Here is a 25,510-nt window from a genome sequence, read left to right as displayed (position 1 = left end):
TTCTGAGAAATGGATTGTTCCTGTAGGAATAAGTACTTTTAAGTGAAAAGTGTTAATTCTTAGTACAGGTTGTGTGAGATATTGGTAATAGCGAAATAAGGTTTGTTGCTGTTTCCACATTGCCATGACCTCTTCAGTGGATTGTTAGTAACCAAAAAGCAATGATTGTATCTCAGTTACACATTTAATTGTATTTTGCGTGGATAAAATAACATGTCTTTCACATTTACCGCTGGTGCATTGAACCAAGTCCTTCCTTGTCAGCCATGGGTGAGAAAGCAAAACGTTTAGTATTTTCTGTTGACGCACTTGAACTCTAAAACAGTCTTACTGTAATCATCAGGAAAATGACAACCCTGACGCAGATGTTTTTTACAGTTATAATGACAACTTGTGCCTGCTTCTGACTTGGTCCTTCCTTTTATTGATTAACACTCTCATTAGTAGTTTGAGTACTCTATACATATACAGTTGCAAAACTAGGCATCTCTGTTTAAATGCACAGTGCTTTTATAGCAAAGTGATTTAGAATCTTCGATGAGTACAAGAAATGACCATGTTGGAATCACAAGTAAACACAGAGGAAGGTCCCGCAAGGTCAGTCCATCAATTGCAAAAGGGACAATGGCTGCTACCACTCTTTGGGTGTTTATCCTCCTATCCTGACCTTTGGTCAAAGAAGCTTACTTCCAAACTGACTCTCTGATAATTCAGTATCCTTTTAAGGATTTGAGCCCAAGAGTCATCGGTCTATGATGTTTGATGACTTAAAAGAAGGATTTTCACTCTCCTAGTCACCTTCACCTGAGATGCCGTTATCCACTGAATACATGATTGAGAAACTCCAGACCCAACCACCAGCATAGAGATTCATCAATGAGCAAGCTTTACTATAGTTTAAGCAACACAGTCTATCATTGTTGCAGCAATTAGAGTCAAGGATCAGAATCCACCTCATCCAACAGATTAGCACTATCATCAGCAGTCTGGAGTATAACTGGGCCGATAGACTCTGGCCAGCACTTCTCGAAAAGCATAGCAATACTGGACCGGGGTTGAATGCACAAGAAATCCTTCTTATTTCACTGAAAACATGGGAAACCTATAGTTTATTGAGTAATTAGGGACATCAATCAGTTAGTGCGATTTGACCTCTGAATACAAGGTCTCTTCTGGTAGTGGGATTGGCTTGCTTCCAGGCTTGTCCACTTTGACCTCTGAATACAAGGTCTCTTCTGGAGGTGGGATGGGTTTGCTTCCAGGCTTGGCTCCGGAGAATTGGACTGACGCGTAATGAAGATTGTCGTTTCCGAAGTTTGCATAATAATCTTCTTCTTTAGAGTCCATTGCATTGGCACCAGAACATGGATTGTTTTTAGTCCTTGGACCCTATAGAGAATGCATACAGAGGAAGACGAGTTAGTAAATTATGGGAAATATATATGTGCAACTGGAAAAGAAAAAAAGCTCCAGATCCAGGAGTTTCTCCCAACAGTTTTTTGTAAATATAAAACAGAGTATGATGCCTTGTAAATATTTTGTCAATTTCATTTGCATACAACTAGATTGCATTTATGACCATGTGCTCATTAGACTGCAGTTATGAATTTTACTTCATTTGTTTTTTCAGATGAGTTTGGCATGAGACTTCTTTTGTGGTAATCAGCAGAAGGCTGGTAATCTCACTTTTTACACCACCCTAAAGATCATAGACAAGGTCTGCACTATCTGCATTTCAAGATATGCTATTGCTTGTTCCGTTCTTCATCTGCTTTCTTCATGCCGATAAGACTATTCACGAAATTTGAGAAGTACCCTTACAAACGTAGGGGACAGGGTCAGATACAAAGTGCTGTCCCCCACGTAACACTAAATTCCCTAACACAATAGACACTCTCCTATTCACATCTCAATCATACACGGACTAAAATGCTGAACCAAATTATATGTGAAAATGTTACATTTACTATTATAACAATAATGTAAAAACTCCTATTAGAGCAATTACAAATATTAAAAACAATGGGGAATATTATCAAGGGATTTATCTCCGCTTTTTTGGCTTTAAAACCCAAGAAAGCGGAGATAAAATGATCTCCCTATCAGCAACAGGGTGCTAACACGCAAATTTGCATGTTAGCACCCTTTTTTTCTACGCTTCCCCTGGCATCTCTAATGAGATGCAAAGGGGGCGTTCCAGAGAAAAATAATAGGAGAAATGTTGTTAAGCGACATTTCTCCTATTATCAAGGATTTTGCTAACCCTGTTAGTGATAAAAAAGCAGCTAGCACTGCTTTTTTTACACCTGGTATTTTCCTGGCTTAGCCATGATATCCTATGGAAGGTGGATATCATGGCTAAGTTTGTGAGCCCCTATCATCAAGCTAACTCCAAACTTCGAGAGATTGTCGTTGGTTTTCCAGCGATAATCTCTCATTTGGCAGTTAGCATGAGGATTTTTATCACTTCTGAGATAAACCTTGCTAATAGCAAGTTATCTCTGCGATAATTTCCGGCGATGCTTAGCGTTAAAAAATTCGTTGCTAAGCCTCGTTAGCGATAAATATCGCTAATCGTTGGTAATATGCCTCAATGTTGTTACAATTGAAAACGTGGCCTTGTCTTTCCTGGTATAAGCCACCAAATTCTCCTATTTGTATAAATACAGATCATCCATCAATATATATAAGTTAAGAAAACATTGAATCATACAAAATACATATTCAAAATCTGGCACATGACCACCCAGATTAACAGATAATACAAGAAACAAGTAGTTGTCAATGCAGCGTTCCGGTAAATGGTACTCGAAATAAACCACCTTCTTCATGACTCCAACTTTGGGACAACAATCATCTGTTTTAGTTGTTATTCAAAGAATACTGCGTGGATGCTGAAAGCAACTTCCAGGGTGTGTTACTATTCTTCTTTGAGTAGCTTTCTAATACGCCCTCAGTGTCCTTTCATACTTTAAAGACATCCGCATTCAATAAATTACTTGGGGAGTATTCTATTCAATTAATACACCTCAAAATGCCACCATTAATGCAAAGGAAACAGAACGCCCAATCGTATTGATGGGATCAGCCATTATTTAAAGAAATTCAGAACGCTGCTTTTAAAGGTAACACAGAAGAGACCTTGGTGAAAAGATTGAGAATAGAAATAAAAAGGAAAAGGATTATTCAACTCCTCATATAGAAATGGTGACATTGTGAGGTTACTAATTGAATAGAATACACCCCATGTAAATTATCGTATATTCTTTGGATAAGAATAAAACAGATGATTGTTGTACCAAAGTTAGAGTCCTAAAGAAGGGGGTTTATATCGAGTACCATCTACCGAAGCACTGCGTCAACAAGTTACTACTTGTTTCTTGTATTATCTGTTAATTTAAGTGGTCATGTGCCAGATTTTTAATATGTATTTTGTATGATTCATTGTGTTTTTAACTTACATATATTAATGAATTAAATGTATTTATACAAATAGGAGAATTTGGTGGTTTATACCAGGCAAGACAAGGCCCGGTTTACAATTATAACAACATTGATTTTAACATTTTTAATTGCTCTAATAGGAGTTTTTACATTATTGTTATAATAATAAAATGTAACCTTGTCACATATAATTGGATTCAGCATTTTAGTCCGTGTATGAATGAGGTGTTAATAGGAGAGTGTCTATTACGTAAGGGAACTTAGGTATCACGTGGCGGACACCACTTTCACTTTTCATGCCAGTAAGACAACACAACTCTCTTGCAGTATCACTGAAGTGAAGTGAAGCTATGAAAATAAATTTAACATTTGAAGTGTACATAAATGACACAAGATGTATCCTACATCTGAGAAAAGATATATCCTTTGTCCCCCACAAGATACACAAACCTAATGGGCTTAGTCACCAAAGACACAATATGAATTCTACTTCTGAATGTGAGAAAAGACATTCTGTTTGTCCCCACAAATTACACATCTCTAAATATTTGGGGCAAATGCAGGGCAAATGCAGAACAGCTTCTTATGAGAACATATGGAACAATGAGCCCCTACTCACTTGTGGCTTTCATTTTACCAAACCAGGCAAAGAACCAATTTAATAACAAGGCTTTTATTGTCGGGGAAACGGCCTTTACAACGAAGCCGTTTCCACAAAATCTTTAACCACGCATGCAGTACAACGCATGCGTGGTTACCACTAAAGACTTTACCACGCATACCTTTACTACGATGTTTGTAGTAAAGGTATATGTGGTAAAGGTAAAAAGTAAAAAAAAGGGGGGCTTGGGGGGGTCTCCCCCCCAAATAAAAAAACTCACCAGAAGTCACGTCGGGATCGGCACATAATCAGCGTCGTTTAAGAGAAATCGGAAAAAAAATTCAGTTTTCTCTTAACGATGTATGACGTCACCACGCAAGTAGTCGAAGTAAAGGTTATGTGTGGTAAACGAATTCCGTTGTAACGCATGCGTGGTAAAGGCATGCGTTGCAACGGAATTCGTTGTAACGTCATACATTCTTATTGTCGCTTCCAACTGCAGCCCCTTTAAAGAACGTTTAACACATCATAAAGATAAGAATGTTCATAACAGAGTAAAAGTATCCGGTGCACGCTGTCATCTTCCTCTTTTAGTAACTGCTTCCAGCAAGATAAGTATACTCTCTTTCATTTACGCAAACTTTGACTTACACTTTGCCTTTTTTACAGCTGTTAGATGATAAGTTATTCCTAACACTGTAACACTGTGCTAGACTACAGAGCTTTAGCTCTGTTCTACTCATATTTGATTGTTTTCTCTCTACATTTAACATGTATGAATTTTAGTGTTTTAATCTCAGGGCTCATGTATTTTAATGCTAATCATATATTTTTTTCGAGCTTAGCCTGTACTTTCACACAGCCAATTTACGGCTGGGTTAGATAAATGTAAGCACAAAATAGTGCTAATTCCCATAAAGAAAATAAATTGTACAGCTTTCCTTCGCTATTGTTTTGAAAGTGGAATAGAAGAATCACCACATTTACGTCTATATCGATGTGAAGGAGCAGGGACAGAATCGATCTAGCTCAACGAAGCGCGCTATTTAAAATCCTGGTATACTTTGAATACCATTGTGCCGAGATGAGGAGCAACGCGTCTCCTTTATCTCGCGCATTCAGAAGCTCACCCTAGACATCACCTTGCCAAGGAGAGATTTTAGTAATTCCTTCCTGTTGATGCATACGGTCCTGTTAACGTTGCTAGGCAACAGCTCCAACAAACTGCCACTGCCACCCGATCAGTCAAGGGAGCAGCTTACAGCGTTAGAAAAGGCAAATATATTATTAAAAAATACTACGCTAGCACCACCTACGGGTCGCTATAATATATATATATATACATATATATATATATATATATATACAGCTCGAAATCTTCGCCCCAATCCAGTGGCAAAAATAAACCGCACTCACACGGGGGAACGTTTAGGTGATCGCTTCTTTAATGGTATGTAAACAGACGCGTTTCGGCTGATAGCCTTCGTCGAAGGCTATCAGCCGAAACGCGGAAAGTGAGCGGAAATATATATATATATATATATATATATATATATATATATATATATATATATATATATATATATATATATATATATATATTCACAAAGGTTGCCCTTGAGGAATCAGCCACGAACTTTTAACTCATTTAATTCCTGCAAAATTGCGACAGACTCACAGAAGTAAGACTTTTATGCACTACAAGGTCCAGGAGGCTGTGCAAACAGCCACGCCCACTGGGGGCAGGCTTTGAATATGAAATAAAACGTGCATGATTTAAGAAACCGGCCTTTTGCAAGTAGAAGCCATTGATGAAGGGAAAGACTCCCGAAACCGGTCTGGCAAGGAAGCTACTTGAATGCCTGCGGTCCTGCGCTCCTCTGTATGCAGCAGCTTTTTAATAAAGTGGAATACCTACAACTTACCTCGTGGCTGATTCCTCAAGGGCAACCTTTGTGAATTTATATATATATATATATATATATATATACATATATATATATATATATATATATATATATATTCACTGAAAAAACCATAGGTTATAGACCATATATAGTTAGGAATTAGCATTTAAAAAACCTTATTTTACTCACACAAAACCATTGAAATTCTATATATAGTTAGTTGCACTAACTATATATCGCGCACCCGCAATCCACTGCTGATCATGTCACATATTACATCATTCATGACATGGTCAGTGACATCACTGATGACATCACTGATGACATCTCAAATGACATCACTGATGACATCACTGATGACAACATCCAGTGACTGTATGTTTCTGTAAAGTTAAAATATGTCTTACATATTGAAGAATGAGTGGATGTATAAGTGTCTGGATGAAGGATTTAGTAGGTGCGTGACTGACTGTATGAGTGAGTGATTAAATGTGTCTCACTGAATGCATGGGTTAGTGACTAAACTGTCTTAATTTGTGCATCATTATGTCTGTTGTTCTGTAAACTTCTGCATGTGTTGATCATTAGCTATACGAGAGGCTATATGTGTTATTAATTGGTTGCCCAAGTATTTATATGGGAGATTGAGTTTGTGTGGGGGTGGCTGGAAGGTGTGTGACTCTATGCATAGATGTGTGAGCAGTTTATTCACTAGGTGTATGAGTTCAAGAGTGCATGTGGAAACAGCTACATAGGCAGTTGACTGTGTGCATGAGTGAATGGATATCTCAATGCTACATGTCATAGTAAGTACATATGTAAAACACAGTACATGTGAGAGTTGGCATATATAAATAACTGTGCATGAGAGCCACTGAATGAGTGAGTGGTTGTATCGATCATTGTGAACTTGTATCAGGGATTGTATAAGAGAGTAAATATGTGTTAGTATATGTTTCAATAAGTAAGGTGTGTTTAACTGTATAGTTGAAGAAATGGAGGTGAGATTGTTTCTTTGCATGACTGACTGGGTGTGTGAGTAACTCCATGGATGAGTGGCAGTGTGTGAGTGTCTGTATACACTGAGTGTATCTAAGGTTATATTAGAGTCTGAAGAGGTTTATCGTATTAGCACAAGAATGATGTCATTTGAGATGTCATCAGTGATGTCACTGACCATGTCATGAATGATGTAATATGTGACATGATCAGCAGTGGATTGCGGGTGCGCGATATATAGTTAGTGCAACTAACTATATATGGAATTTCAATGGTTTTGTGTGAGTAAAATAAGGTTTTTTAAATGCTAATTCCTAACTATATATGGTCTATAACCTATGGTTTTTTCAGTGAATTTTCAAGGTTTTGTAAATGCTAATTCCTAACTATATATGGTCTATAACCTATGGTTTTTTCAGTGAATTTCAATGGTTTTTTAATAGCAAATATCATAAGCTGTCGAATGTCAAGTACGTGGTAAGTGAAAACATTTTCGCGTTTATGCACACTGATCTGCTTTGAATGGTGCCCCCCCCCTCATTTCTATTAGGAGTACTCTCTCTTTGCAGATAGTGAAAGGTAGTTAACGCAGGCCTTTGCCCCCGTTGTAATCCGTCGTGCCTGCTTCTCTCTCCATTTGATTGATTGTTATCCAAGTATTTACTGTTTTAGAATTAGTTCTCTTTGGTTCATTCTCTATTTACAAACAAACACAGAGTCGCAATACTCTGTTTAGTCTTTGCAGATAACGAAAAATCGTGTAAAAAAAAAGAAAAGGAATCGAGCAAAATCAGTAGGCCACTAATGGGATCTCTTTTTGACCTCGCTAAAATAGAAACATTAGGAACAACCCCTCATGACAAATACAAAACTAGTGAGATGAACTGAACTCCACACAATGATGGCTGCAAAACAGCTCGGCTCCGCCACCCACCCCGCCCAAAATAACGATAAAGAACGGCTGCCATGATTGGTTGCGGAATGACCACGACGGAGCTACAAAATGGTGCTGCTCTCATGCTAACCCCAGCTTCAGTCTGAAACATCCAGAAACACTGTAGACTACCAATTCGATCAGTTCCGGTAGCGCCCCAATGTAACCCGGTAGAGAAGAACTAGCCCTCCCCTCTTTGACTGATGGTTCTTGTTGCCTGTCCCTTCTGTTGTCATTTAACAGAACTATTTAGCCTGCTGAAAGGGGTTGTGTTCCGACCGCTGGTTGGTGGAGACATTTTGACTATATTCTGTACCTGCGTTGTCGCGTAATGCGTCATATGACGCGCCGCGTTAGCGCATCCGGAAGTCATCCGGGGCGCGCAGCGCGTAACGTAAGCATAACAAGTCATGTGACTTGTTAATAAAACTTTTCATTGGTTCATTTTACTTTTCTTATTGTAATGATGAAAGGCTTGGTCATATGACCTAAAAATTACGCTTTTCATTACTTCCGAACATTATTTTTTCTTAAATATATGTTATAATGTTCCAGGCTAATGTACTTTCCCGGAAATTTTACAACTGTCCTGCAAGTAAAATATATTCTTTTTTCGAGAAAAAGAGCGTTTCTTCGTCCCATGACGGAGCCGTTGGGCAAAAGAGGGTCGACCTGCTGTCTTAGTCGCCGATACGCCTGAATATGAGATTCTTATCGATCACTTTATGTTGCAGGAATAGAAAACACAACAGCCCTTGACCATTTATCTTTACTGCGTTCCTTCGTATTATACCTTTTACCCTTCATGTAATTGGTCTGCTTTATTTCACTTGCCTTTTAATGATTCTAAAACAGTCACTATTATTAAAAACTTTACCAATGTATATACTACTACCATGTTTTCTTTTAAAAACCTTTATTGTGAAAATTTCATTATACAAATACTTGCCTATAACCACGTGGGCCTGCCACAGAGCAAACTGTAATCGTATATGATGAATAGACATTTACACTGTAGAGGAACGTAACGGGCGGGCCATTAGGTTGCAAGAACTAAGGTGTCTAACAGTTACGGAATCGGTGGACGTACATTTTATAATTAAAATACGACAGGGCCAGTTACAATAAAATTATCTAGATATACATTTGCGGGCAAGTACCATGGGTGACGTTAATTCGAACTTTCAACAGTACAGTAATCAATAACACATCAGAACTTAATATCAATAGGGATGTCGAAATATTCAATCAATTCTCGTCCCCGCCCGCCATGTGCTTCAAAACTGCATACGTATCTCGTGATTTCAAGGTTCTGCAACCAGTACACAACAAGGAATTACGAGTCCCATTTATTCCAGCGCCATTTTGGGCAAGGACGGGCAGGTCCAGGATATAGTCAAAATGTCTCTACCAACCATCGACTATGATGATGTTCATATGCTGTATTTATTAGAGTAACACTCATCTGTCCACATGAAATTAATTTGCCACAATCTAAACATGTCATTTTAATCTTTCCAAAGTTCTTCTAAATATTTGGGACCGTTTCCCTTGCCTCTGAATCTCTCAGTGCCACTTCTTTGATGAATGTACTAGCAGGTCAGGGGTTCTCCTCCAAATCTCTCTTTTATGCAGCACTATAATTAATTGGTGCCACCTCTCCATATGACGATGCATGTTATAGTTACCACAACTATATTTTTTTTCGGTTCCTCTGGAGAGTTCATCGTGGCAGATGAAGCGTGTAATGTACCGGGCATTTACCTTTTTTTGCATGTACAGGAAAGGAAAAAAAAATCGAGCGTCCGAGTTCTAAGGTGTCCCAGGGCCATTTTAGTGGACCAGGCCCAAATCCAAAGAACAGGCCGCCATTTTGAGAGTCCTCTTGCAGCCGCCTGTCGCTGTAGCATCAAGAGCAGCCAAAACTCAGCTGAATGGCAACTGAAACGGTAAAGGGGCGCCCCACTACAGCAGACGAGCCTCCACCTAGGAAGGCCCATTCACGCCGGCTCCCCCCCCCTTCGGGCACCCCACGCCGTTATTCGGAGCAGTATTGTAGGATGGCCACACCAGTGCGGCAACTTGCTAGACATCACCTCAGTTGTAACCGAATCTCAACGCCTTGTGGTGTCTTCTATTCAGAAAACATTGTTATGCTGCCTTCGACCTATTCTCCGCAAGTGCGCACACAACTCAACTGCATAGCTTGCTAGACACCACCTCGGTGCCATCCGGATCTTGGAATGTCAGCACCTTTTGGTGTCTTCTCTTCAGAAAATATTGTTGCGCTGCCTTTGGCCCCATTCGCACATCAGTCCGCTACTGACGCCATCTCACAGGCTAATGGGGCGCCCCACGCCGACTTTCAGCATTGTAGAATGACCACACCAGTACAGCAACTTGCTAGACATCACCTCGGTGCCATCCGGATCTCGGCGCCCCACTGCAGATGAAGTGCCTCTCAACTATGAAACCACCACGGTGACATCCGGATCTTGGCGCGTTGTGCTGCCTTCGGCCTATTCGCACATCGGTCCGCTACTGACGCCATCTCACAGGCTAATGGGGCGACCCACGCCGAGTTTCAGCATTGTAGGATGACCACACCAGTACAGCAACTTGCTAGACATCACCTCGGTGCCATCCGAATCTTGGCATCTCAACGCCTAGTAGTATCTTCCATACAAAAAATATTGTTACGCTGCCTATGGCCCCATTCGCACATCAGTCCGCAACTTAGACATCACCTCGGTGCCATCCGGATCTTGGCATCTCAGCGCCTTGTGGTGTCAGTCAGAAAATATTGTTGCGCTGCCTTTGGCCCCATTCGCACATCGGTCCGCTACTGACGCCATCTCACAGGCCAACGGGGCGCCCCACGCCGACTTTCAACATTGTAGGATGGCCACAGAAGTGCGACAACTTACTAGACACCACCTCGGTGCCATCCGGATCTTGGCGCGTTGTGCTGCCTTCGGCCTATTCGCACATCGGTCCGCTACTGACGCAAACTCACAGGCCAACGGGACGCCCCACGCCGACTTTCAGCATTGTAGGATGGCCACACCAGTGCTGCAACTTGCTGGACACCACCTGGGTGCCATCCGGATCTTGACGCGTTGTATTGCCTTCGGCCTATTCGCACATCGGTCCGCTACTGACGCCGCCTGACGTGCCAACGTATTTTCTCCGCATTTTATACCCTATGCCGCATAACAGGTCATGTGACTTGTTTATAAAACTTTTCATTGGTTCATTTTACTTTTGGTTTCCTAATGATGGAAGGCTTGATCATATGACCTAAAAACAACACTTTTCATTGGATGAAAACTTTTTTTTTTCCCCAAACGATGAAAGCCCCACCTTGTTTCTGGATGTTTCAGACTAAACTGGCGTCAGCATGAGAGCACCACCATCTCGTAGCTCCGTCGTGGTCATTCCGCGAGCAATCATGGCAGCCGCTCCCCACCAGAAGCCTGCAGGAGTCGGGACCCCAAAACTTTTGATGAATTCTCAAGGCGGAGGGGACGCTTTCGAGAATGGGGTCCAAGACCTAGCAGACAAGCGCCCGATTTCCAAGGTGTCCCAGGGCCATTTCAGTGCACCAGGCCCAAAAAGGAAAGAGCCTGCCGCCATTTTGAGAGTCCTGTGACAGCCGCCTATCGCTGCACCGCAAGAGTGGGCGCAACTCAGCTGAATTGCGGCTTTTGACACAGTGGACCAAAAACGGACGGAATGGCAACTGAAACGGTAAAGGGGCGCCCCACTACAACAGATGAGACTCCACCTGGAGAGGCCCGTTCACGCCGCCTCCCCCGGGGCGCCCCACGCCATTATTCGGAGCAGCATTGTAGGATACCAAAACCAGTGCGGCAACTTACTGGACATCACCTTGGTGCCATCGTTCTGCTGCCTTGGAACTATTCGCACAACAGTTTGCTACTGATGACCCACCCCCCGCGACGCCCCACGCCGTTATTTGCTGGGTGGCAACTTACTAGACATCACTTTCGTGTCATCTAGATTTCGGCGCGTTCTGCTGCCTTGGAACTATTCGCACAACAGTTTGCTACTGATGACCCACCCCCCGCGACGCCCCACGCCGGAAATCTGGACGTTGTGCTGCGTTGGGACTATTCGCACAGCCGACCGCTACTTAGTTGTTTTTCCCTAAAAATGTTTATATGTTATTACTATTTTTGTTTTCTTGTATATATTTATAAATTATTAAAGTTTTATAATCTTACTACTTTGTCGGAGTGCTATATATTTTTAATGTGACACATAATTGTAAAAACTTTGATGTACAAAGAGTCATCCCTGGAATCTTCCGCTTCACGCTCGGTCCCCTCCCCAATCACAATACAGGATGGTTTTCAGATAATAGCAACGCTTCTGCTGTGACGGATCTCATCGAGTGTGGACCTTGATCTACTATAACTCCTTTGAAGAGGGGTGATTCTTTACAGCTGTGGCCATAAACTACATCTGCAGGGCTAGCTGATAGCCTAGGACCGGCCTGGACAATCGGACACAGAGGAAAAGGAGTGTCAGAGGGTGCGGTAGTGAATAGGGCGAAAGGGAGGTGTCGGGCGGGCACAGGGTGTGATTCTCAGGGAAGAGCAGCGCAGATGGGGGGAGGTTTATTACCCATGCATAACACAGACAGCGGGGGTGACCACGGCCTGGGTGAGATGCTTGCGAGGGTGGGGAGCCATGCTAAGGATCGACAGCGTGCACAGAGTGGGTCTGGTCAAGGCATCTAAAATGGCTGCCGTGCACGACAAAAGTGTGGCATTTGAAAAAAGACAAGATGGCGCAGACAATGTTTTTCAACACTTCCTGATTTCCTTCGAATCGAACGTTAACAGACGTTGGGGCATATTACCAAAGTTAAACGATATTTATCCCTAACGATGCATTGCAAAGATTTTTTTACCGTCAGAAATTATCGCAGATAAACCTTGCTATTATCAAGGTTTATCGCAAATACGATAAAAAACGACCGCAATGCATTAATATCGCTGAAAACTCTGCGATATTCATGCATTACCGAGCTAATGCTCTTAGCCATGTTATCCACCTCCCATTGGATAACATGGCTAAGAACTGCTCAGGGCAGCTGTTACTTTTTGGAGATATTCGCGCTTATCTCGAATATTTCCAAAAGTTGATAATAGGAGATAGCGATGTTAGCGACTGTTTCCAGTCGCTAACATCTTGGCATGCCCACTTTGCATGTCATTAGTGATAAACATCACTCACATGCAAAGTGGGGCCCAAGATGGTCGCTATCTCCTACTAGCCGTCGCTAACTGGTGTTAGCAACAGCTAGGTAATACAGATATAATTTTATCTCCGCGAAGCGGAGCGCTGTTACAGATATATATCTTGTTTTTGAACGTTAATTTCTCAAAATGCACTGAAGCACATATATTGAGACCTAGCAAAGGCACATCGGGCTACCAGTCCCTAATATTTTACCAAGTTTCGTGCAAATCCATTCAGCCGTTCAATTATTATTATTATTTTTTTTTTTGCCCCGCGGGGCCCTTTTAAAACCTCCACATCAAACTTAGGAGGTCAGCGAGGATCTACTATGCCCCCTTATGGTCATTTGCCCCTTCGCTTTGGCCTCCTCTTGTCTCTCGATCCTACCGAGAGACAAGATGGCGGCCGCTACGTACTGTTTGGAATGTTTACAGACACCGGAGAGCCAATCAGCTTCGCTTCGCAAAGCTCCGTAACGCGAAAAGTACGCGAAGCGGTGCGCTGTTACAGATATATATCTTTTTTTGAACGTTAATTTCTCAAAATCCACTGAAGCACATATATTGAGACCTAGCAAAGGCACATCGGGCTACCAGTCCCTACAATTTTGCCAAGTTTCGTGCAAATCCATTCAGCCGTTCGATTATTATTATTATTATTATTTTTTGCCCCGCGGGGCACTTTTAAAACCTCCACATCAAACCTACGGGGTCAGCGAGGATCTACTATTCCCCCTTATGGTCATTTGCCCCTTCGCTTTGGCCTCCTCTTGTCTCTCGATCCTACCGAGAGACAAGATGGTGGCCGCTACGGAATGTTTGGAATGTTGACAGACGCCGGAGAACCAATCAGCTTCGCTTCACAAAGCTCCGTTGCGCGAAAAGTACGCGTCCTGGAGCGCTGCCCGGTCCGCTGTTACAGATATATATCTTTTTTTAAACGTTAATTTCTCAAAATCCACTGTAGCACATATAGTGAGACCTACAAAAGGCACATCGGGCTACCAGTCCCTACAATTTTGCCAAGTTTCATGCAAATCCATTCAGCCGTTCGGGCTAAAAGTGAGGCCAACCGCCCTATGGAAAACTCAATGTTAAAAACACGTTTTGGGACCCCCCTTTTTTCTCAGCCCCCCCTTGACGAACACCCCCCAAATTTTTAAGGGCTGCTCAGAAACAAAATGTTCCATTTTCCTGAAAATTTCAGCCAATTCCGTCCACAAACGCCAAAGTTATTAGACATAGAATTTTCAAAAATCCCATAGAGAAAAAATCCTAACTATATATACCTACTGGCGACCGCCAGTAGGTAATATATATATATATATATATATTCACTGAAAAAACCATAGGTTATAGACCATATATAGTTAGGAATTTGCATTTACAAAACCTTGAAAATTCACTGAAAAAACCATAGGTTATAGACCATATATAGTTAGGAATTAGCATTTAAAAAACCTTATTTTACTCACACAAAACCATTGAAATTCCATATATAGTTAGTTGCACTAACTATATATCACGCACCCGCAATCCACTGCTGATCATGTCACATATTACATCATTCATGACATGGTCAGTGACATCACTGATGACATCACTGATGACATCTCAAATGACATCACTGATGACATCACTGATGACAACATCCAGTGACTGTATGTTTCTGTAAAGTTAAAATATGTCTTACATATTGAAGAATGAGTGGATGTATAAGTGTCTGGATGAAGGATTTAGTAGGTGCGTGACTGACTGTATGAGTGAGTGATTAAATGTGTCTCACTGAATGCATGGGTTAGTGACTAAACTGTCTTAATTTGTGCATCATTATGTCTGTTGTTCTGTAAACTGCTGCATGTGTTGATCATTAGCTATACGAGAGGCTATATGTGTTATTAATTGGTTGCCCAAGTATTTATATGGGAGATTGAGTTTGTGTGGGGGTGGCTGGTAGGTGTGTGACTCTATGCATAGATGTGTGAGCAGTTTATTCACTAGGTGTATGAGTTCAAGAGTGCATGTGGAAACAGCTACATAGGCAGTTGACTGTGTGCATGAGTGAATGGATATCTCAATGCTACATGTCATAGTAAGTACATATGTAAAACACAGTACATGTGAGAGTTGGCATATATAAATAACTGTGCATGAGAGCCACTGAATGAGTGAGTGGTTGTATCGATCATTGTGAACTTGTATCAGGGATTGTATAAGAGAGTAAATATGTGTTAGTATATGTTTCAATAAGTAAGGTGTGTTTAACTGTATAGTTGAAGAAATGGAGGTGAGATTGTTTCTTTGCATGACTGACTGGGTGTGTGAGTAACTCCATGGATGAGTGGCAGTGTGTGAGTGTCTGTATACACTGAGTGTATCTAAGGTTATATTAGAGTCTGAAGAGGTTTATCGTATTAGCACAAGAATGATGTCATTTGAGATGTCATCAGTGATGTCACTGACCATGTCATGAATGATGTAATATGTGACATGATCAGCAGTGGATTGCGGGTGCGCGATATATAGTTAGTGCAACTAACTATATATGGAATTTCAATGGTTTTGTGTGAGTAAAATAAGGTTTTTTAAATGCTAATTCCTAACTATATATGGTCTATAACCTATGGTTTTTTCAGTGAATTTTCAAGGTTTTGTAAATGCAAATTCCTAACTATATATGGTCTATAACCTATGGTTTTTTCAGTGAATTTCATTGGTTTTTTAACAGCTAATATCTGTAGCTGTAAAATGTATTCTTCTTTAAAGCCAAAAATATATTTTATATGTTTATTAATAACTTTTTTTTAAAATATTTTTTTTTCTTCGTTCCCGCTTCGCGAATCGGGAAGCTTCCCGTTAGCTGACCTTGATGCCGCGAAATAGACCACGAGCCGGTAAACGTTTCTTTACCGCAACTGCCGCGTTAGAAAACAACATCGTGACGCCTCCCGTCCGCATGACGTTTCGCGTTGTCGCGTGATACGTCATATGACGTGCTACGTTAGCGAACTCGTACGCTTACCGAGTCGCAAAGCACAGGTTTCTGGAAGCAAACCGGGAGGCCCTGCAAAGCGCGTAACATACACACAGCAGGTCATGTGACTTGGTAATAACACTTTTCATTGGTTCATTTCACTTTCGGTTTCCTAATGATGTAAGACTAGGTCATATGATCTAAAATGAACACTTTTCATTGGTTGAGAACTATTTTTTTTCCCAAATGGTGAAAATCCCTCCTTCTTTCCTCACTCTGACTTTCATCATTGTGAGAGAAAGACCCTTTGTTACCAGTGAGCAATGGCTTCTTTACTAGCTTCAGCTGGTGCTTCCCCACCACCTCCACCACATCCAAGGAAGAGTGGACCACCTGCTAAAGTTATAATTCAGCAAGAAGACGAAGAAGAGGAACAGGACGACCTAGATAATCTCCCTATTATGGCCAGAAGATCTGTTGTACCGGAAGTAACGGGACCAGAGGGCAGGGAGATGGTGCCAAATATACAAACGAGATTTCGTGAAGTAAAACAAGTCTGCCTACATTGCAGTGGATTCATTTGCTACGCAGAAAGTAGCATCACTCTGATCAACAGAGCTATTGACAATCATGCTCATGTTTGTCCGAAACTCCCCAAACAATAAATTCTTTTTTTTTGTTTTCTTGCTCCTGTTGAGCCCTTTACAATGAATCGTTTTCGTTGCCCCCTCCGAAAAAAAAACAAAAAAATTATAAAACTGTTCAGAAAAATTCAAAAAAAGTAAAAAAATGTTCAGAAAAATAATAAAAAAAATATAAAACAACAAAAACAATTTAAAAAAAAGTTCTTTTCAGAACTACCTCCCCGTTATTAAAAAATTGGTACAATATTTGCAACTGTGCCAACCTCTATTTCTCTTAGTTCGCTTCCCAGTTCGCTCCCCGGTACGCGAACCGGAAGCGAACCCAAAAATTTTTTTTTTAAAAAAGAACAGTAAGTATAAGGGAAGGAAACAGACACTTATGTTAAAAGAAAGACAGCTATAAGGGAGTAAACTAGAGATACTATTACCCGTAATCCACTGCTGATGATGTCGCATATTACATCATTCATGACATGCTCAGTGACATCATCAGCAGAGGATTGCGGGTAACAGTATCCCTAGTTTATTCCCTATAGCTGTGTTTCTTTTAACATAACTGTCTGTTTCCTTCCCTTATACTTACTGTTCTTTTTAAAAAAAATTTTTTAGATCAGTCAGAAACAGTGAAAGTAATGAAATATAAAAGACTACGTAGAATATGAGGACTGTATGCAACAACTTTGACACTTACAGAAGCCTCACCTTCTCCATGCCTCCTACACAGTTCTACATGTACATCATAAATGCAAACAGAACAGAATTAATTATACATGTTACATGGTTTATTTTTGCTGTTCTCAGAATGTATCAAATTTCACTAAAACAGTGACTTGAAGGTATTCATCATATAACAGCGGGGAAAAAAAAACACAATCAAAATGATTGTGTTTAAAAAACCCATACAACATTAGAAATCAGAATTCAGAACTCCTTAAAGTTAACTTACTTTCCATGACGGCCAAGGATGTCCTATGAACAGCTTACACTCTGTTGTGCTGTTATTACTTTCAACCCGCCACTTTCTGAAAGAAAACCTCCATCGTTTTCAAAAACATGTTACATACAATAAATAACTTCTTGCTCTCTACCACAAGATTCCACAAGGCCAAATCTTGTCAGAGCCATGTATAACTCTTGGATTTCTTGTTAGCCAATCCCGTCTTTTCGCATTTCCACAACTTTCAGAATTAAAATGTTGAAGATCATTTACACAATCCTGGACTAGTAATATCTTCCCCTTCTTCCTCAATCATGTTCTACATTTCCTATCACACTGATACTGCTTACTATGAAGCAGACTTACACTACCTTTATGACTAGTACAATTATTTAATTCTCTACATCACTTTTAATCACAAAGCAATGTAAAACAGTAGACAGCATTGCAGACTTACATTCCCTCTACTCCATGTTTTGATTGGCTGCTTCAATTAGCTTATAAAAAGAAACAGTTTTTCTGAACTCATTCAAAGTGCACGTATTTCTCCATAAAGTCCAGTGTTATGGTAAGAAGTTATGTCTCTGTACTACACTTATCCTCAAGGCCAAATCGTGTAGGAGCCATGAGAACTTCTTGAAATTCCTCAGAGCACATCCCGAGATTCTTTCCCTAAAATTTTGGTTTTAAAAACACCAGGTAAGAGTTTTTAAGGTCAAACGGCAATTTTTTTTTGAAAATTAAAACAGAATCATTGCAGAATGACCAGCCATTTCAACACTTTAAATAAGCTGTATAATGTCCTGATGTTATTGAAGGACCATCATGATATATAATTGCTACAGTTACAAAAGTCCTTCCTGATATTGACAACTGTGAAGCCACAAAATTTTTAATTAAAGTTGTCAATTTTGTTCCATCAGGCCTACATCGTTGGAACATTAAAATGACATACTGGCCATATGTTCGTATAAATAATGTGGACATCATTTCAGATTTACATTGGCTACACTCCATGTTGTGATCAGCTGCTTTTACTAGCTTATTAAAAGAGACTGATTTACTGTCTGGCAAAGTTAAATATATAAATCTTTCTGAGTCTACACTAGTAGTACTTGATACCCTACAGTTCTCGCAGTCATGCTGCCATTGATAAGAAAGCCCAAACAGGTGATCTACATCTACACCTTCATCATGCAATACATCAAGCATGTACATTAAAAACTCCTGACAATCTTGCTGACTATTTTGAGAGAATTGTGTTTGGCCTGAACATCTGTCTAACAGATTTCGAATTTCAGACACACTTTCTATGTTTGTTCTATCAGTGCTACATTTCTCTAACACAGAATTTAACAAACTGCAAAATCTTTGATCAGAATTGACCACAATCTCTTCTTTTACATTTTCTAGAGAAAACAAAACATTAACTACTACATTAGCATAGCAGTTGACACCAGAACTGTTTTCAAATTGAAAACCAACAACATCTTCAACAGAATCCTTTTTGTTTCTGCTTGTAATTTCAGGTTCATCGACTTTTCGTCTTTTTGCTAGAACCTCCCCAGTATTGGTCACATTTCTTCGTTTCCGGCCTACCACACGTTTCTCAAACAAAGGATACTGAGGCAAATGTGGCGCATACTCTCTTCTCAACCTATTGTATTCCTTAACACAATCTAGATCCGCACAAATGTTTGTGACATCACACTCAATCAAGTACAATCCCGATAAAGTCCTAACTTGTGACAATGCCACATATGCCATACCCTCCTTGAACACAGAACTGCCAATATTCACCAATGCACAGTCTACACTTAAACCTTGCGATTTATGAATTGTCACCGCATATGCCAAGCAAACAGGAAACTGCTTACGGCGAACATATAAGTCTTTTACAAGCAAAAATCTAGCAGAACAACGAGCAATTAGCTGTACTTCCTCAATGCCATCAAATTTAATTTTTAAAAATTCAATTCCATCTCTATTTCTGTATTTCACAAAATCAACAACATTACCCATTGATCCATTTACCAGACCTCTTTCAACATGTAAATTCCTTCTTAAAATTATACGGCAGTTCAAGCACACATTCAGAGTCTTTTCAAAACCCGCAGTTTTAGATATACTCTTCTCTAATGAATCCAATTTTGTTTTCAGATTCTCAGACAAAATAATTGTTGATCCCATATGCTCTACTCTGTCAATAGCTTCCAATTTCACAATCTCTTGCTTTTCTAAATGCAACATTTTGTTGTTGAATTTGGCACATTCTGCAAGAGTTGGCATCAAACATATTCCAGATTTTTTCTCAGTAACTTTCTGAAAAATATTCTCAGGCACAACATCTTCGTCTGGATATAAATTTGTCAGTAATCGTGCATGTAAAGCTTCTTTCCCATGCTCGGTCATTTTTCCAATTCTAACATCTTGTAGAATAGTCTTGTAAACTTCATCCTTTGCCTGACGCATATTTTCATGCAGTTCAGCATAATTGAAGTTTAACCATATATTGACGTTGCCAATACTCCCTAAGCACTTCCTGGTATCTTCATGCGTGAGCATTTTGAACACAGGTTGCCCTTTCACTGGTGTCAGCTGCAGAAGATCTCCGAAAACAATGATGTGTTTGCCACCAAATAACACATCATACTCTGTTTTGAGAACTTCTTGCATTCTCAAATGCACAAAGGCAAGCATGACATTGGAAACCATGCTTACTTCGTCAATGATAAGAAGTTTCATTTTCCTCAAGACTCTTGAAACTTCAAAACAAGCATCTCCAGATAGCTTGTGATATTCTAATTTGTTGTCATGCTCCACTGGCAGCATCAGTAAACGATGTAAAGTAATCCCTTTAATGTTATGTGCTGCCAGTCCAGTTGGAGCGGTGACAACACAAGACAGCGATGACTCTGTCCTTTCCTGCAAATAACATGAAATTGCTTTAATAAGGAAACTTTTTCCAGTTCCCGCTTCTCCACTCACGTACAGTCGGACAGGCTTCAACGACGTACATGAGCACTCTTTCTTGTCATGACTTAATCCATGATCAATTTGCATGGTAAGTTCGTCATATATTTTCCTCTGCTCAACGTTGAGTTGTCTTTCCAACTCTTCTAAGTTAACCGCATCCTCCTGAGCATGTGCCATGGCTCTTTCCACTTCATTCATAGCAGTGGCAGCTTCATTTTCGATAAGAGGTCCTCCTAGTGGATCCTGACTCAATGAAGCAGAACTCTGACTGTCCTGAGAACTGTCTCTGGCAATCTCGGCTGCAATCGTTGCTTCCTGCTCAATTTCCACATTCAACATTTCTACATATTTGGGAAAAGCAGAACATTCTATGGTCTCCTTGGCAGCATTGAATGAGTCTTCGTAACAAAGGAAATCTCCAAGCAGTTCCTCTTCTGCACGCCAAGGCTTAAAAAGTTGCAAAAGTGCTAAATAGAAAAACTCCTTTTTTTCAGGAGATTCGCCACTCAATTTTTGATGGTTTATCAAGTGGCATTTTCTTTGCTTGACCAGACATCCCTCACTTCCTATTACAGCATACACTCCTTTCTCAGTATCTTCTTTGATGTTCCTCTTGAATATGTAATTTTGCAGAACCTCATACAGACAAACATTCTCGAGGTGACTGCTTCGATTTGGATAATATGTATCCAACATGTTGCTCTTCAAAATGTCGGTACTGTTTGGCTCCTTTTCCGCCAAATACTCAATTTCCCGCACAGGTTTCAGAACTCGATTACGCGTTGCAGCAAGACCAACACTCGCCCAAACGATACTCCTGGACTTGGCATAGAGACTTGCTGAAGACAACCGGTCAGAACATTCGTAAGCTCCGATTTCTCGATGCGACAACATCTTCAGACTGAAACTGTACAACTTCTTGCTGAGGCTCTTTTCATGGGAAATGTCCTCCCACATATCCTTCAATTCTGTCTTCTCTTTTTTGGTGATGTAAGATGTCACATACCGAGCCACAGCCATACAGTTATCAGCCACAAACTGTATATCCATGTTAGCATTCCACATGGACAAAATCACCGGGTTGTAGTCGTTAATGTACTTAGACTCTTCGTTCCTCTTCAAATTGTATGTGTTTTTAGGTGATTTCTTCATCACATTATGTCGCAGCGAAGACATCAAACTGTTCACTCTTCCTTTAGAAATCACCGATCGTGGAAAGCCGAAACGACATTTGGTGTAGAACTTGTCTTTGTTCCGGAATTTACGACGACAGTACTTTCCACATCGATGGCTTTGGAAACGTAGAACTTTTTCTCGTAGGCTTTTTTTCTCCTTTGCGTTTGGAACAGCACACGTAGAATACTGTTCTATGAAACTCATCACTGAGTCTTCTGCATCCGTTCCAAATTTAGGTGCATCCTTGATCCACAGCAACATATGTATATGCGGAGCACCTCTTGCTTGGTACTCCTTCCTCCAGAAGAAATCCAACACCTCTCCAAGAGGTGGATTCTTCTTATTCATGATGAAAGACATCATACCTTCAAATCTATGATTGAAGTACCTACATACATTGACTGGATCCAAAGAGCACAGTTCTCCGGGTGTCTTGAATTCGATGTTTTCTACGTTAGCATTTGCCTCTCGTAGAAATTCAAGTAAGTCTTCCCAGCCATACTCAGCACAGCTCAAAGTGAGAAACCATGTGGGAGTTCCTAAGTTCCTTAGCATACATTTTAAATCACCATGACGACGGTACCAGTACTCATTAGTACCACGCTGACACGCCATGAGATTAATCAGGTGAGAATCCAAAATACTGTCTTGGACATTGACTTTATCCATAAAGTCACTTGCCGAGATGTTTTGCATGTGTATACCACTTTTCAAGATGTGGTTCACTGCATATGACAGTCCAGACAGATCGCTTTCAAACAGGAGATGAAACAAATAAGGAATGCATTGTCGAAACCTAGGATCTCCTGCATACAATCGCAAAGTCCGGTATTCAGAAGCAGGAATTTGATGAGGTCGCTCATCATATCTTCCTCCCTGACCTGTTGGAAAAAGCTGTGGGAAACACCGAGCTTCCAAACTTTCCTCCCAAACACTAATGGGACTCCCTTTCGCTTGTTTCATTTGAAACAACTCAATAGCATTCCCCATGACTTCCTTGGAATGCAAAGGATGAACACTATAATGTTCATATATTTCTTCACTAGTACAGGGTTCTACTTTCTCAATTTGACCAGCACACAAATCGCTATCCTCTTCCTCACTTACTTCCTCTTCTGCAACATATACATTTTTATAGTACTTATTATATTTTTTCAAATACAATGTTGCCCTTTTGACTTTCCTAACATCTACTAAATCTTGCCATATTTTCTTATTCTTTGTCGGAACCCCATTAACTAAGATAACAAGAGGTTCCTCTTCCACTTTTTCTACTCCAATTGTGTTAATGTTTTTCTTCAAATCTAGAGGCAAATAAACAACTCTTCCCTTTAATCCTCTCTGTAAATCTGATGGAGGCAATTTCCCTGTCTTTGGCTCCATTCTTACAATAGCCTGAAAGGGATGGATACTTTGAATCAAAATAGATTCATAAGTATTTAAATCCTTCAATTCAGAAGGAATCTCAACCAATTCCAGATTATTATGAACTGCTCTAGCAGGCATCTGGTTTTGATTTAATTTGTTACAACAATAAGTACACACACGTTGATCCAATCCCAAATCAAAACAATTTTCTACCATCAAGTATGTTGTAAAATCCTTCCATTCACTATTATTTTCCCTTTCACTTTTTCCATATAAATCCACTAACTTAGTCTGATTCTTATAATAAGTGCGTCGACAACACACACAAGTGAAATTTGGCCTCTCACTTGATTTCACCTCAAACGTCGCAATTTCCCTCTGGAAATTATCTGTACTGGAAACCTGTACACTATCTTCCACATTACTCTCTTCTTCTTGGTCAATTTCAACATTCTCCTCTTTACTTCCAAAGTAACAAAACTCAATTTCTTCACATATATTCTTCACATCTATTTCAGAACCATGCAAAAGAGCAGCGCATAATTGTTTAAGCATAATTGCTGGACTCTTAGCATAATACAACATTCTAACTAATTTCCTCACTTTATTATGATGCACTGCTAGCATCCTGAAATGATGAAAAACACTCTGGCATACTCTCCTGGAAAGACAAGCCAGTGAATGACCATGCAAACCTATCACTTCTCTCACTCTGCAAGGATCTAATTCTTGCAACAACTTCATTTTCTGCTTCAAACTGTTCTTACTAAATGACCGTATAAAATCACAAAGCAAATTGATGGAATCCTGTCGTACACTGCAAATACTACTACACTTCCAGGTGTACACAGGACCCTTAGGACGTCTCCCTAAAACCTCATTACCTAACACCTCTTCTATCTCTGTTGTCACAAGTTTTTCTTTTTCAACTGGACAACCATCTTTCACTTCATAAGCTCGACCACTGGTGTCAACTGCATGCACCAAATCATTATCCTGGAAATAACTCTCCTCATTAAAAAATGCCTCAGAGCTGGAACTATGCATCCATTCTCCAGAAAAAACTTCACAAAAATTACTACGATTAACTATTCTCTTCCATCTACTATTTCTTTTGAAATCATGAATTACCTTGTTTAGCTTCCGAATTCTATTGATTGTCAAAATAAATAACTTACGTTTAATTTCAAATGCCTGATCAATAACTTTCTCAACAATTTTTTTTCTCTTATAAAAAACCACTTTCTGCTGACCTTTCTTAATATTTTTTAACACATTCCCAATTATCCTGTTGCGGAACATTCGTTTACGAATATCCCTAAACTCTTGTTTCCTTCTACTTTCATGCATAGAGTTATCTCTTACTCTAGCAGTAACATTTCTCATTGGCCTTTCCTTACCATTTGAATTCTGTCTCCTTTTCTGGAGTGAAACATTTTCTGTAGTAATATTTTTTTTACTACACATATTTCTTATGACTGTTTTTCGACTCTTACCCGGTGCTTTCTTGGTGACTTGACAAATCTTTTTGTTAGAGGACTGCTGCATTCTTCCATGGTCCTGCTGTCTTTGACGTTTTGCAGCCTTTCTTACTCTTTCTTTGCTAGGCATCCTAAAATCTTGAAATAATCTGCAGTTGAATCTGTGGTAAAATATAATAAAAAATGTTATTAACCACTATTACCCAACAGTAAATTAATAACAGTCATCAAAAACTTAACACACTACTTAAGTATATAATATACTGAAGCCTATCTCCAATTTTTCACTGAACAGGACTCATCTCTTCTTAACCTTGGATAAACCTCACCTACTCTGTGTCCCCTGCACATAATTAAATGTAAAGGGGCAGATTTATATTAACTAGCACATCCCCAGGGATGCACCAGTTAACGTGCACCGCTGCTCTGCCACCCACGGTGTGCCGCATTTACAATCAGATAGGACAAAGCTACATCAAAACCCTGCGCCTGCTTGAAGCAGGCATAGATCTTGACGCAGGTAGGCTGAAAGCTAAAGCAACAACTAAGTATCGTGTGCAGAAGTTACAAAAAAGGAAAAATGGCGTTTAAACCAGTAATGAGCCCATGCTAACGTAACACAGTGTAAAAATATCCAGGATCTACATCAGTTTGGGGTTCACGAACCTGGCAGGTACAAGGCACTGAGGCTTTCCACCGTGCATGTCTCATCCCAAATCATATGTTGTTTGTGAATGAAACAATTTCCCAGACCAAATGCTTTGGATTGGCTACTTCTAAAAAATTAAACACCCCTACT

General features: G+C 40.1%; 1 protein-coding gene across 1 annotated transcript in view; it reads right to left on the bottom strand.

Moving 5' to 3' along the window:
* Positions 1-1,137: 1,137 nt before the first annotated feature.
* Positions 1,138-25,510, bottom strand: part of LOC144769681 (myeloid cell surface antigen CD33-like) — a 402,964-nt gene continuing 378,591 nt past the window's right edge. The window contains exon 6 of the mRNA XM_078653873.1: positions 1,138-1,389. Coding sequence (XP_078509999.1) covers positions 1,138-1,389 — 252 coding nt within the window. The remainder of the gene's footprint in view (positions 1,390-25,510) is intronic.

Source organism: Lissotriton helveticus, chromosome 7 (genome assembly GCF_964261635.1).
Source record: "Lissotriton helveticus chromosome 7, aLisHel1.1, whole genome shotgun sequence".
Lineage (NCBI taxonomy): Eukaryota > Metazoa > Chordata > Amphibia > Caudata > Salamandridae > Lissotriton > Lissotriton helveticus.
The sequence above is the reverse complement of the archived record's forward strand: the minus strand, read 5'-3'. Positions and strand labels throughout refer to the sequence as shown.